The sequence below is a fragment of the Acinonyx jubatus genome, chromosome B4 (assembly GCF_027475565.1).
Source record: "Acinonyx jubatus isolate Ajub_Pintada_27869175 chromosome B4, VMU_Ajub_asm_v1.0, whole genome shotgun sequence".
Lineage (NCBI taxonomy): Eukaryota > Metazoa > Chordata > Mammalia > Carnivora > Felidae > Acinonyx > Acinonyx jubatus.
In genome coordinates, this window is record NC_069387.1 from 106,228,765 (window position 1) to 106,241,908 (window position 13,144).

The window sequence follows — 13,144 nt, forward strand, 5'->3', positions numbered from 1 at the left end:
AATCAACTGAGACACCCAGGTGCCCCACCTCCAACATATTAACTGCTAAAACAATATTTTTAAAACTTTGACATCCAGAAGAAGGTCAGATTTGGTCTCTCTCCAATTATATCACACCCACTGTGTAATTCCTTCCAGGCCAAAGTTCACTCACAAATTGTCTTTTCTCTAGCTCAACTAAAGCAAAGTAAATTTAGAGGAAGATGCTTCTTTTGGAAATTGGGATCTTGATAATGTCATTCTTGGTGTTATCTGTTATAAAATATTTGTTATAAAATAAAATGTACTATACTTACAATAATGCATATTTGCTCAATGTTTTTTAAAAATTTTTTAATGTTTTATTATTTGTCTTTGAGAGAAAGAGAGAAAGTGAGAGAGAGAGAACAGGGGAGGTACAGAAAGAGAGAGAGACAGAATCCAAAGCAGGATCCAGGCTCTGAGCTGTCAGCACAGAGCCTGATGCGGGGCTCGAACTCACAAGCTGTGCCTGAGCCGAAGTCAGACGCTTAACTGACTGAGTCACCCAGGCACCCCAGAAGTGTATCATTTTTAATACACAAGCCATCTTCTTGGCATTTTGGAGGAAAAGAGTATAAGTCACATCAAAAATAGTTACCATACTCATATGACAATAGTAGTCCCACAATAGCCTAATTTCTTCTATCATTTTCACCTCCGATTAAGAACTATCTAGAAATGAAACAATAACCCTCTGTCCTTGGGCACCCACAGTCTCTAGAGCTGACTTTTAATAGTTTCCAATTTCAGATTGCCTTTGGCTTGGGACCCTAGAAACTTTTACATCTTTTTCAAAGCCAATGACCTCTCTTGGTCATCTTGAGATGCTTGCTCTTCACATCCTTTTATTTTAGCTTGATGAAATCTTTAGTCACCAGCTCTACTAGAATCCATAAACCACACTCAAATGGCGTTGCTTTAGAATCATTTGGGTAGCTGTTTGAAAACACAAAAGATGGGGCCACATTCCTGACTTCCTTGATCACATTCTCCAGGGTGAAATTCAGGAATCTGTATGTTAAATAGCACTCTTTGTGATTCTGTTGTGGAGACAGGTTTGGGAACTACCACAGAGAGACTCATGGCTCAGGGTGGCCTCACACGTAAATATCCAGCCTTTGTGATCTGTCCTCTTTTTAGCTGACAACTGTACATTTTACTGGAAGATGGACTCAGGAGTGGGTAGTGTTGTTGGATGCTGATATAGCCTACTTGTTCATTTTTGGGCCCTTCGTCCTTAAGGTAATTTAGTTTTTGGTCAATGATCTATACTTGAAAAGCAGAAAAATCATTAGCAATGGCTATACCAAATATCTGCACATAACCAGGGGAGAGTGACTCATGAAAATTTCACATACATAAAAGGTAATGTTGAGAAGCGTTTTAAAATCTTAGTTTCAATTCTAAAAAGGTATAAAACTTTTTCCACTCTCTTGTCTGAAGTATGACAAACGCTACTTAGAGTGGGGGAAAAACCTTTAAAAATAGGACTTGGAATGGAAAAACCTTACTTTGAATATGTACCTGTATGAATGCCAGTGTATTTGTGCTGAATGATAGACACTATAATATGTACTTTCCAAGATACTTAAATTATAATAAGGAAAGAATGGATTTGCAGGAAGGGAAAGAGATATGTTCATTTTGAATCTAGTTTGTAAGCATATTTTTCTCAAGAATAGAAGTTTCACTGTTATTTCATTACTTACAATAATAATAGTTAACATTTATAGAACAACTCTTATGTTCCAAAATCTGTGCTAGCCCTCTTGGCAAATACTACGTGCTAATCTCTGTTAGACACTTGGGCAATATAAAAATAAAACAGGTTATTTTCCTCTCCACTTCTATTTCCAGCATAGGGTTTCTGTTGTGGAAACACAAATGGTGTTCTCTTTTTCCTGGCCGTATATTGTTTAGCTAACATAAATGTGACTTTTTTTGTCTATCAAGGTCTGTGCTAATAATGCTATAGTCCCACCCTAAATAATTTGGAAATACATGAGATAAGAGTGAAAATGTTGGCAGAGACAGAGTTTTGAGTTTTAACTCCCTCTTTTGTCAGTGGGCTATTTCAATTTAACCATGTGTAAGCTTTACCAGAGATAAAGAGAATAAGGCCAAGAACAATAAGCAAGTATCTAGTATCTGTTACGTATGTACCAAACCATTGAATGCATTACCTTATATAATCCAAGCTGAGAAAAACTGTAAGGGTTATCTAATCTGATTTTTTAACTTTTTCTTGTCTTAAAAAACATATATAGTTGGGAATCTGACATTCTGGGATTCAAATGGTTTGCTTACAGCATTTAGGCTTCTAGTTCCCAGTTAGGTGATCTTCTCATTACACATCACTCTCTAGCTGTTTGATGTTGTAAAAGGCTCTAAAGAGCCTTAGCAAAGATAGAAGAGGGATATCATACACAGGAAATATTTTTAATGTGTTTAAATTATAAAAGCTCTATGTAGGTTTTAAATTTTAATTCCAGTATACTTAACATACAGTGTTATATTAGTGTATAGTGTATTAGTATATAACATACAGTGTTATACAGTACAGTGATTCAACACCTTCTATACATTACTCAGTGCTCATCATGATCCCCTCTACCTGCTTCACCCATTCCCCCAACCCTGTCCCCTCCCCACCTCCCTTCTGGTAACCATCAGTTCACTTAACCTCTATAGTTAAGAGTCTAAATGTTCTATATTTTAAAATATATTTATAAATTTTTTTTAACATTTATTTATTTTTGAGAAGAGAAAGAGAGAGGTGGGGGAGGGGCAGAGAGAGGGAGACAGAGGATCTGAAGCAGGCTCCGCGATGTGAATGCAGACCCCTATGTGGGGCTTGAGCTCGCAAACTGAGATCATGACCTGGGCAGAAATCAAGAGTTGGCTGTTAACTGACTGAGCCACCCAGATGTCCCTAAAATATACTTATAGTGAAAAGAAATATACTAAGCCCAAATTATCACTTTAATTAAAAACTCTCAGCAAAAATTATGCATTTCCATTTTCATATGTGTTTGCTTTTTGGTATGCATGGGTTTTTTAAAACATAGTTGAAGGGCATCTGGGTGGTTCAGTTTGTTAAGCATCTGACTCTTGGTTTTGGTTTAGGTCATAATCTCAAGGTTTGTGAGTTTGAGGCCTGCATCGAGCTCTGTGCTGACAGTGTGGAGCCTGCTTGGGATTCTCTGTCCCTCTCCCACTCGCATATGCTCTCTCTCTCAAAATAAATAAATAAACTTAAAAAAAAAAGGTGCTCTGTATACATTTTAATTACTTTCTTTTAAACTGGATTTCATTATGGTATAGTCTCATCAACATCAATATTTACAAATTTCTCACCCAAATAATACCTCAGAACTTAACTAAATTCATGATCGTGCTTTTAATTTCCTGTTATACATAAAGCTAGATGAATACCTAAATGCATTTGTTTTCAAAAATTCTGAAAGATTTTCTTTCATTTATGATGAATGATAGGAATACTGATTGAAAACTATAATAAGTGTGGATTGTTGATAGATGCCAATATTTCCAAATTACTTTCTAATGATTTATAGCTATCATCATAAGTAAATTTAGGTGACTATTTCATTTATTTTATGTTCCAAGTGGAAAATTCCTCAGTAACCTGAATGGTGGAACTGGTGCCTGGTATCATCTTGAATCCTAATGATGTCAAGAAGCATAAGAACTAAATACCAGGAACCCTGATAGAAATCAGAGTCACTATGGGTAAATTTAGTAACTGTTGGTTCTTTAATCCTCTACCTTTTTGTTTTTCTTTCTGGCCATTGTCTGGAATCTCAAATAGTAACTTCTGTAAGCAACATTCTCTTATCTTGGAAGAATAACTAGTGTTTGAACCTATTGTCAAGCATCCCTATAGATAAGGATTAAACAATACTGAAGGGAAATATGCTTCCCTCCACTGACATTTTTTTTTGAACTTTGATTTCGTTGTAGCAGAAACTACAGAATAGTCACAATGAGACAGTGGTTTCAAAAACTGGTAACTTGATTAGTGCTTTCTCAAGCATCAGTACCTATGGAAGCATAATAACAAAGTTTTAAAATTCTTGAAATCAACTTGGGCTGGCTGAATTCCTGGCAAATGGAGATGGTGTCAATTATTACAAAAACAATCCTAAATTGGACCCCACCCTCATGTCTACCTCCTTTTTTTAGTGGAATGTTCTATGCATTTGTAGTCAATATGGTTCTTCTTTTATTTTTAAAAGATAAAGGCTGTTTTCTTTTAATAATAATCAAACTCCAATATTACTACCTTGTTTGTAACTAAGGACAATATCACCCTCTCCCAGAGGGGTTAATAAGGGTATTTTTGTTTGTCCCAATGTAGGGTTGGAGGCGCACTACTGACATCCAGCAGAAGGACACAGGGGTGCTAAATGTTCTGCAATTAATGAGTTGCATGCCAAAAACTCTGCTGCCAAAATGCCAAGAGAGCTAATGTTGAGGAACATTAACAGGTTAAGCATTTTTGAGAGAGTACACAAGCAGGGGAGAGGCAGAGGGAGAGAGAGAGATAATCTTTTTTTATTTTAATTTTTTATTTATTTTTGAGAGAGAGGGAGAGAGACAGAGCATAAGCAGGGGAAAGGCAGAGACAGAGGGACACACAGAATCCAAAGCAGGCTCCAGGCTCTGAGCTGTCAACACAGAGCCTGACGTGGGGCTTGAACCCATGAACCATAAGATCATGACCTGAGCGGTAGTCATACACCAATGGAACCACCAGGTGCCCAAGAGAGGGAGAATCTTAAGCAGGCTCCATGCTTGGCACAGAACCTGATGCGAAGTAAATAATAGCAGGGAAGATTTACAATCAAATATTATTACATTAAAGTGGATTTCATTCTAGAAAGCAAGATATCAGGCCATAAAACCAGCCATCCAATATATAAATGAGGACACTTTTCATGACAAATTGAAACAGAGATGTATGAAACCTAATAAAAAGTTTTATTAGGTCTCATTTGCTAAGTATTCTTATGAAATAATACCTGATCTTAACTTGTGTAAGTTAGGTCAGTAATTATAACTCCAAATAATAGAAACTTTATTTTTAATATGTCATATAACATACTCAGAAAAAACAAACAATATCACATAAAAGGGTATAACTATTTGTTTTATTATTCTGGATTAGTTACATTTGAAGAAATTATATATACTTTATATTTGTCACATCAGATTTTTAAACCAATCAGGTAGTATAAAAAGAAATAGCCTAATATTTTAAAAAATCTATATCTGGATTAAAAGGTATTCCTTTTGTCACTATAAAAATACATTCTAAACAAAATGATAATTCTACTTTGAAAAACTATAAAATGCAGCCACAGAAATATATTTTGTCATGCACAGTAGATATTTAAATAATATAAAAATAAAATTTTAATGCATTATAATAGCTTCTACACACTGAATGGCCATTTATTTTTTATTTTTTGAATTAGAAAGAGAAAATAAAATAGATATTTCATCTAGGATATTTCAGGGTTTTTTGGTCTACTACTATATTCAGTTCTACAGAATATATTTTTGCCCTACACTCATACAATGCAGAGGAAAATACCATAATTTAACAATTTAGGGTCTTTTAAAAAGACAATAATTGCATTCCCTTAAATCAGTAACTGTGAATTAAAAATAAAGTTTAAAAAAACCTGCCAATTTATTTTTTTTCATAATAACACAAAGACTTAGTGTCTCCCCTAAAGAATCTATAAGTCGGATTACTATTAATGCTTTAAGTCTGCTAAGATGCATATTTATATATAAAATGCATGACCATTATTTACCATGTTTTAGAAACAATTTTTAAAATGGTTGCAGCCTTCAAAATTTAGCATTTCAATGCAAAAATTCAGTATGGGCAAGGAGGTAAAGAGGTTGATTGGAGGGAGTATGGTTAACAAGATAGAAGATAAGGTAATAAAATGATAAAAAATACATTGGTAGGGGGAAGTCCATAAATAAATATAAGCTAAGCCGTAGTATATGTGCTCCTCTATGAAAAGTAGATCTAAAATAGTTTTGGGCTTAGATCTCACAACTGATTGAACAGAATAAATGTTTCATAGAAGAAATAACATGTTAAAAAGACAAAGTGGGTACGTCTCAATGACAGACGGACAGATGACAGATTGAGGGGAAAAGTGGCATTCCGAGGGGAAGGATGAACAAGGTACAGTCTATGAAAATCAAAGTTCCATGAAAGAAGAATAGTCAGCTTTGGTTTGCTACTTCTTAGCTGCATACACCAATTTCATAGTTAACCTGTCAGGTTACTCAATAATTTATAAACACTTTGTTTTAAAGATTCTCTACATGATTAAAACATTAACATTTCTATCAAGTTCTGTACTTATAATTCAGATTCTCAATTTAATAAAGAATAGTTCCGTCTCCAGAGATGAGGGCATTATAGTTTAGTATATTTATTTGTATTATTATTCTAAATTAGAGGTGCACCATGGTGAATCAGAAGCACAGACACATTTGTATAACAAAAGAACAACTAGAAATTCTAAAGTGAATTTAAGTCAATGCTTCTGCTTTCTGACAAGAGTTTTTTTAACATAAATTATTGTAGAAATATAGAAGTGTAATTCTTAGAATGTATCACTGTGCTTAACTATATATAAAAGCAGAATTCAAAGATTCTAAAATCTAGTCTAATACTATTTCTTATCAGAACTTCTTTTGAATTCAGACAATTAATTATATTATATAGCAGATAAGTAATGTTCTTTTTATTATTTTCTCACTGAACAGTAACCCAAAGAAGTGGCTTTCACTTTTGGAGAACAATATTGCAATTGGTTTATCATTGAGGATGATCTTCTGAATTTAATCCCCAGTAGTGAACAATGAATATATCAGTAATTTGCCTCATTGCTGAATGATTTAATGGGATTTTTGGAAATTTCTCTTTCTCAGATGACTATTCAATGACCTGCTTTTTTTTTCCTATTAAACCCATATTAGCCTTATTACTTACTCTATTATTACTATATTTTCCCTGGAATGGAAATTCGTACTTTCTTTACCAGCCAACTTCAACTAAGGCCTTTAGCATTATCTTGGTGCAAGAAATGATAACACAGATGCTCCCCAAAAGTGAAATACTAAAGTATTCTATGTATCTTCCCAAAGATTGGTGAAAAGCCTGGAGGATGGAGTAATAAAAAAGTAGGCTAAGAAACTGAGTTAAACATTCACTACAGTAAGCTTGGGAATAAAAGGGAAGAAATAAGAAATACTGGATCTTCACCAATATCCATATATTCAAACTAAGTAAGATAATGTTCTTACTTACATGTGCACTGACATATAGGAAAAGTGTCAGGTAAAGAAAAAATAAACTGCAATAGTATTTATTTAACAGTACAATAAAACAGTAAACTAATTGTTTCAATATGATTACATCATGTGTTTACTAGCAAGAAGCAAAGAAGGGAGAGAGAGAAAAAAAAAAAATCTTCCCACCTAAAAACCAGGTGAAACCAAACCTAGTCTCGTACTATAATGAGTGTCACTGAAGGAAGGATCTAAACAAGCCATTCAATTTGTTGGACATTTACCAGCAACCTTGGGGGAGGAGTGGGGTTAGAACTAGTACTTTTTTTGTTTGTTTGCACCTTAGAGGAAGTTCTACAAACATAATCTGAATTCTAGTGTACTAGAATAAAAGATTTTTGTCCATGTGAGCTCCTCTCTGTAGGTTCAGAGACAAAATGCTAATACTTATGGCATATAGACCTCTATTTTACCCACACAAAGGACCCCAAGTTGCCTCTCTTCGACTTTTGCAGACAGGGCATAAAGGAACAGAACTGTGACCCTGTGATTTTCTCGGTAACCCACATCATACCTCACTCATAAAACAAACCTGCACAGGTTATTTGTTTGATCAGATTTGCTTTGTCAGAGAAAGGCCGTGCATATTTCAATTTTATTAATTTTAGGCTTCTTTAGAAAAGCTGCTATTGTAATGCAGCACTTGGCCCTCTCTCATCCAATCCATCCATCCACTGCGAGAATTTGCACATGTCCCAAAGGCAGCCCTTCCCACCTCCTGTCGTCTAGGTCTAAACAAGTAGAGAGGTTCAGAAAGTGAACAGAGATGATGTACATTCTAAGCATCAATGAGAAAAACCAAGACTTGAATTAATACACTTACTATACAATAGCTTTCATGTACTATACAGATTTAAAAATTCCAGTGATAGCGCTTTGAAAAAATATAGTACAGCACATTTTAACTGTCCATGTGTACAGTTTCAATATACTGACTGCACTATTAAGAATTAGTTTTGTTTGTATAAATCATTTCCTGCAGAAGCTATAAAATATTATAATTCCCATCAAATCATTTCTGTTATACACCTGCACGCTATTTGTGTTGCATTCCTAATAAACAGCTCATCGTCTAAACTTGTAATCATGAGGTCACTTTGGAAATCTTAAGTCAAAAATAAACTTACAAATTTCTCTAGCTTTTATTAACTTCCGAATACTTAACATGAATTACATCATTTTTCGGAACGTGATGTTTAAAATAAGGTTTCCTATTAAACAACCGTGAACAACGTTGCAGTAGCTCAGAAAGAAGCCATTCAAATTACGTTGACAGAAGCAGCACGTCTCCTACAGCTGTTTCTGAGTCCTGACTATGGTTAGAGCTGATACCAGTGTCTGAGTCTGTGTCATTTGTATACAAGTTAAGTGCTCTCGGAGTAAGGGAAGGACCGTCCCCACCGCTGTCGGGGACCTCAGATTCCTTCCCTCTGTTTTCCTTCAGTTGGCATCCATCTTTGTTGTTAAGATGAAGTGAACTGAACTCCTTGGCCAAGAATTCATACTCTTTTGCTTTCATCTGAAGCAATGAGTCAGTGTATTTAATCTCCTTCTGGATGCCACTCAAGTGAGAGTGGATTTTCAAACCGGCTTTCATGCTTTTCTCCAAATCACACTTAACATTTTCTAAATTAGAGCTTTCAAGTTCACTCGCAGCTGCCCCTTCTGCATCTTCATTTATCTCTGTGCAAACACTTTTTACCTCTTTCTCTATTTCAGCGGAAAGCTTATCAATGAGCATTCTGTAATATGCTAATTGCTCCTCCAGGTGTACAATTCCATCGCTTTCGGTCAGGTCGTCCGGAATCTGGTTTTCATCCGAATGCAAGTCCAGTTTTTGCTTGACTTCGCTGAAACTGGGCATTAAATATGCGTCCTGGACATAATTTTCTCCATCATTTTCTACCCTATCGAGATGGAACTTCGCTTCACACTTTTCAATTTCCAGATCCAGCTCTTTCATTCTCTTGACTTGCTGATGAATAGTATGGTCCTGGGAAATAATCAGATGAACTAATGTCTCCATACTATCTCGATCATGGGACACAGTGTCCTGCTTAATTTTAGCCAGTTTCCGGAAAGTTTTTCTGACTATTCTCTTTTGCTTATCTGGTGGTAACGTCTTCATGTAATTTGCTGGACTGAGTTCCCACACTTTTTCTGTGTTTTGCACTAATTTGGCTTCTGCTGTTCGCCACAGTGGAACTGGAAGGAAAGCATCTGCTTTAACCAAAACAAATTGCATATTGGGCTGCTCCTCTCCCCAAGCTTTCCAAAGCTTCAGGATTCTAGTGAGTGGAGGAAGAGCCCGTTCTGAGCCTCTCCACTTTTCTATGATGCAGTAATCACTGGGCTTCCCCAGCAGAAATCGTTTCTCTCCAAATGTAGTCTCATGTTCCTCAAGCAAAGCCTGGATGACATCAGCAGAGGTGGTGCGTTTAGTTAGCCCACAGACAATTTTCTCTTCTTGGCAAACCCAAACCACAATTTCCTTCTCTTCTGAATCCATGTCTTTAGTGGGAGATCTGAAAGAAAAACAAAGTACATTATATTTCTGTCATCACCTGTGTAAACTCAGAAAGATGGTTTAACTTTAATACCCTTTCTAGATTTTATCCTTAATGAGAGACGCATTTGAGGCTGAGACTACATAAGAATCAGAAGTTTTACTGCAAGAAAAAAAATCAAGGAAAATATCGTAACTTCCTTTTATTTCTTAGTGGGCTCTGGAAAGAGCAGTTGTCGTCAAAGACAACTGAAGCCATTTTATCTATAGAAGCCAGAGGTGCTATAACTACAATTAGAACTGCTAGAGTTAAAACAATAATCAAAGTATAAATGAATAGGGAAGATAAAATAAGATAGGTTTTGTTGGAGCCTTGGGACTAAAGACCATGGAAACATAGCATAGGAAGGAATGGTGGGATGATGCTGAGAATCACAGAGTTAAAAACAGTCCATTATTGAAGCACGTGAGTGGCTCATTCAGTTAAGCATCTGACTTTTGATATCGACTCAGGTCATGATCCCGTAGCTCATGGGTTTGAGCCCCAGGTTGGGGTCTGCTCTGACAATGCAGAGCCTACTCTCTCCCTCTCTCTCTTCCCCTCCCCTACTCTCTCTCTCTCTCTCTCAAAAATAAACATTTTTTAAAAAGCCCATTATTGAAAACAGTCATTTTTTCATTCAACAAATGCTTATTATATGCCAACCGTGTGCCAGACATGTCTGAAAATACTAAAGCAGTACACAAAGGTGAGAACGGGTATAAATATGTGATCAGTATAATAACAGGTAGTGGTAAATACTAGAAAAAAAATCAAACAGGATGAAGATATAGGGAATCATTTGGAAGAAAGAGAAGTCAATTTTATCCAGAGTATTTGGGAGATACTTCTCTAAGAAGATGACACTCGAACAGGGGCATACATTTTGAGAAGGCAATCAGAGACCTAAGGGAAGGATTCTAGAGTGAACAGAAGTGCAAATGTCACAAGGTACATTCTAGGGACAGAAAGAACAGGAAGGTAGTTGGAGGCTGAGGGTAGTAGAGTCAGGGGTTGTTGCTGGAGGGAAGGAAAGGTCAAGTGATAGGTGATGGGATCTAGCAGAAAGGCATACCCATTATGAGGAATTTGGGTTTTGTTCCAGTTTTAATGAGAAGCCATGGGAAAATTTTAAGTGTAGGAGGGATATGATCAAATTTATGCTTTAAGTATATCTGGATTGTTTTTGGAATGGACTGTAAAGAAAAAAAGGAGCAAAAGCAGAGGCAGGAAGACTTAGTTGAAAGCCTAGTGCTGACATATAAGAAAGAGAGAAGAATTGCCTGGACTAGGGTTTTAGCTGCAGAGGTATTAGGATGTGGTCAGAGTTGGGACATACATACAAGTAAAGACTTGCTAATAATTTCCTTTGTAGCAAAGAGGGATGGGGAAAAATCAGTTTTCTGAAGGAAAAAAAAAACACACACACACACAGTAAAAGAAGCAAGAAAGTTCCGTGGTTTGTAGGCTACACCTAGTAGAGAATTTCTGCGATGATATTTGCATCATGAGTGTAAATCAAATTGACCGTGTCTTTCATTATATCTATTTAAAAGAACGTTAAGAATGTTAAAGTGAGTTATCATCCAATATGATTTATGGAGACAAGACTTTTGAATAGAATTGGCTTGTTGTGAGTTATGTTACTTTATTTATGTAGCACCCTCAAAGCATATGACTCATGAGGCATGTATGGAAGAAATTTTCCCTGACTTCTAGAATCTTTTAACATTTAGAATTTACAGTATTTATGTTTTAATACCAATAGTAACTAATCCTACATTATTATCTTTATTGACTCTCCTGAGGTCATAAGATGAAGGAACAAATCACTGACACCAAATGACAAAGAGTCCCCAGTACAATTTAAATATCCAACTGTATCTAAATTATATAAACAAATATTCAAAAAATCATACTGGGCTATGATTGTTCTCTTATAAAGTATTTCACATTTAATGACCCAGCATTGAATAATGTGATATTTGATATCTACAATTCATTTAATAATTTGAAGCAGTCAAAAAGTAAGTAGAATTTAGGATAACAGAATTGCTTTCATATTTCAATTAGTATAAAAACAGCACACAAATGCATTCTAAGCAAAAACAAATAATTACTCAAAGTAACTTGATACTAACTACTATCTGGGTCATGGGTCTACAGCACAAATTGCCTCTACATTAATCATTACCTTCATCTGTTTTGATCGTGTAAATATAATACCCAAAATTAACAAACTTTGTTTTTTTTTACTTTATGAAGCTAGAAGTTCACTTACTAAAATGCATGATTTGAAAAGAAGTAAGGCACACTCCATGCAGTTACTGTATGTTAAATTATAACTATTTCAATATGTATATTTTGTAAGTAATGGTAAAAATAACAAAATAGAGTAATTGTAATTATCTACCTTGTCAGATGACGTAAATAGCTATTTCATTAAAACTAAGACCGTAGGGCATCTTTATTTTATTTTGTAGTGTTCATGGTTAAACTCTAAAAACAATCTTACTAAAAATAAGTAGCACTAATTATAACCATCAGTCAGAAAACATTTAGTAAATAAAACTGTTCTAAACTCTTTGCATTTATCGAGTTATTTAATCCTTACAAATCTGTAGGTAGGTAATAATATTGTCACCATTTTACAGATAAAGAAACTGAAGCACAGGGGTTTTTAATGACTTATTTAGTCAGTTAGTGGTGCATTGAGAATTTAAACCCAAGCAAGAAAACAAGCTCTAGAGTATAGGTCTAACCTTGATATTATAAAAACAAGTTTATTGGTTTGATGGTTTTCTTTCTAAGATTTTTTTTTAAGTAATCTCTACACCCAACATGGGGATCAAATTTACAACCCTAAGATAAAGAGTCACATGCTCTACTGACTAAGCCAGCCAGGCACGTCTCGTTTGGTGATTTAGATGTGGATTAAATTGGAAAAAAAATCATAAAATAAACTATTTTTTAAAGAACTTTATTATATAAATTTTCCAGAATGGAATGGAACAACGGAACTCTAATTTGCCGTTAGAACACTCAGTTGATCAAGGGAGGGCTTTTCCCAATGGCCAGCTATGGAGAAAAGTGTGTAAGACTATGTTACCTTCTGCACTTTTTCCTTATAAGCATGTCCCTACTCTGATGCAGTACTAAAGGATTTCTGACAG

The 13,144-nt window shown here is 35.2% G+C and overlaps 1 protein-coding gene across 1 annotated transcript in view; it reads right to left on the reverse strand.

Annotated features, from left to right (window-relative positions):
- Positions 1 to 8,324: 8,324 nt before the first annotated feature.
- Positions 8,325 to 13,144, reverse strand: part of RASSF9 (Ras association domain family member 9) — a 28,439-nt gene continuing 23,619 nt past the window's right edge. Inside the window, exon 2 of the mRNA XM_015073933.3 lies at positions 8,325 to 9,950. Coding sequence (XP_014929419.1) covers positions 8,690 to 9,950 — 1,261 coding nt within the window. The 3' untranslated portion in view covers positions 8,325 to 8,689. The remainder of the gene's footprint in view (positions 9,951 to 13,144) is intronic.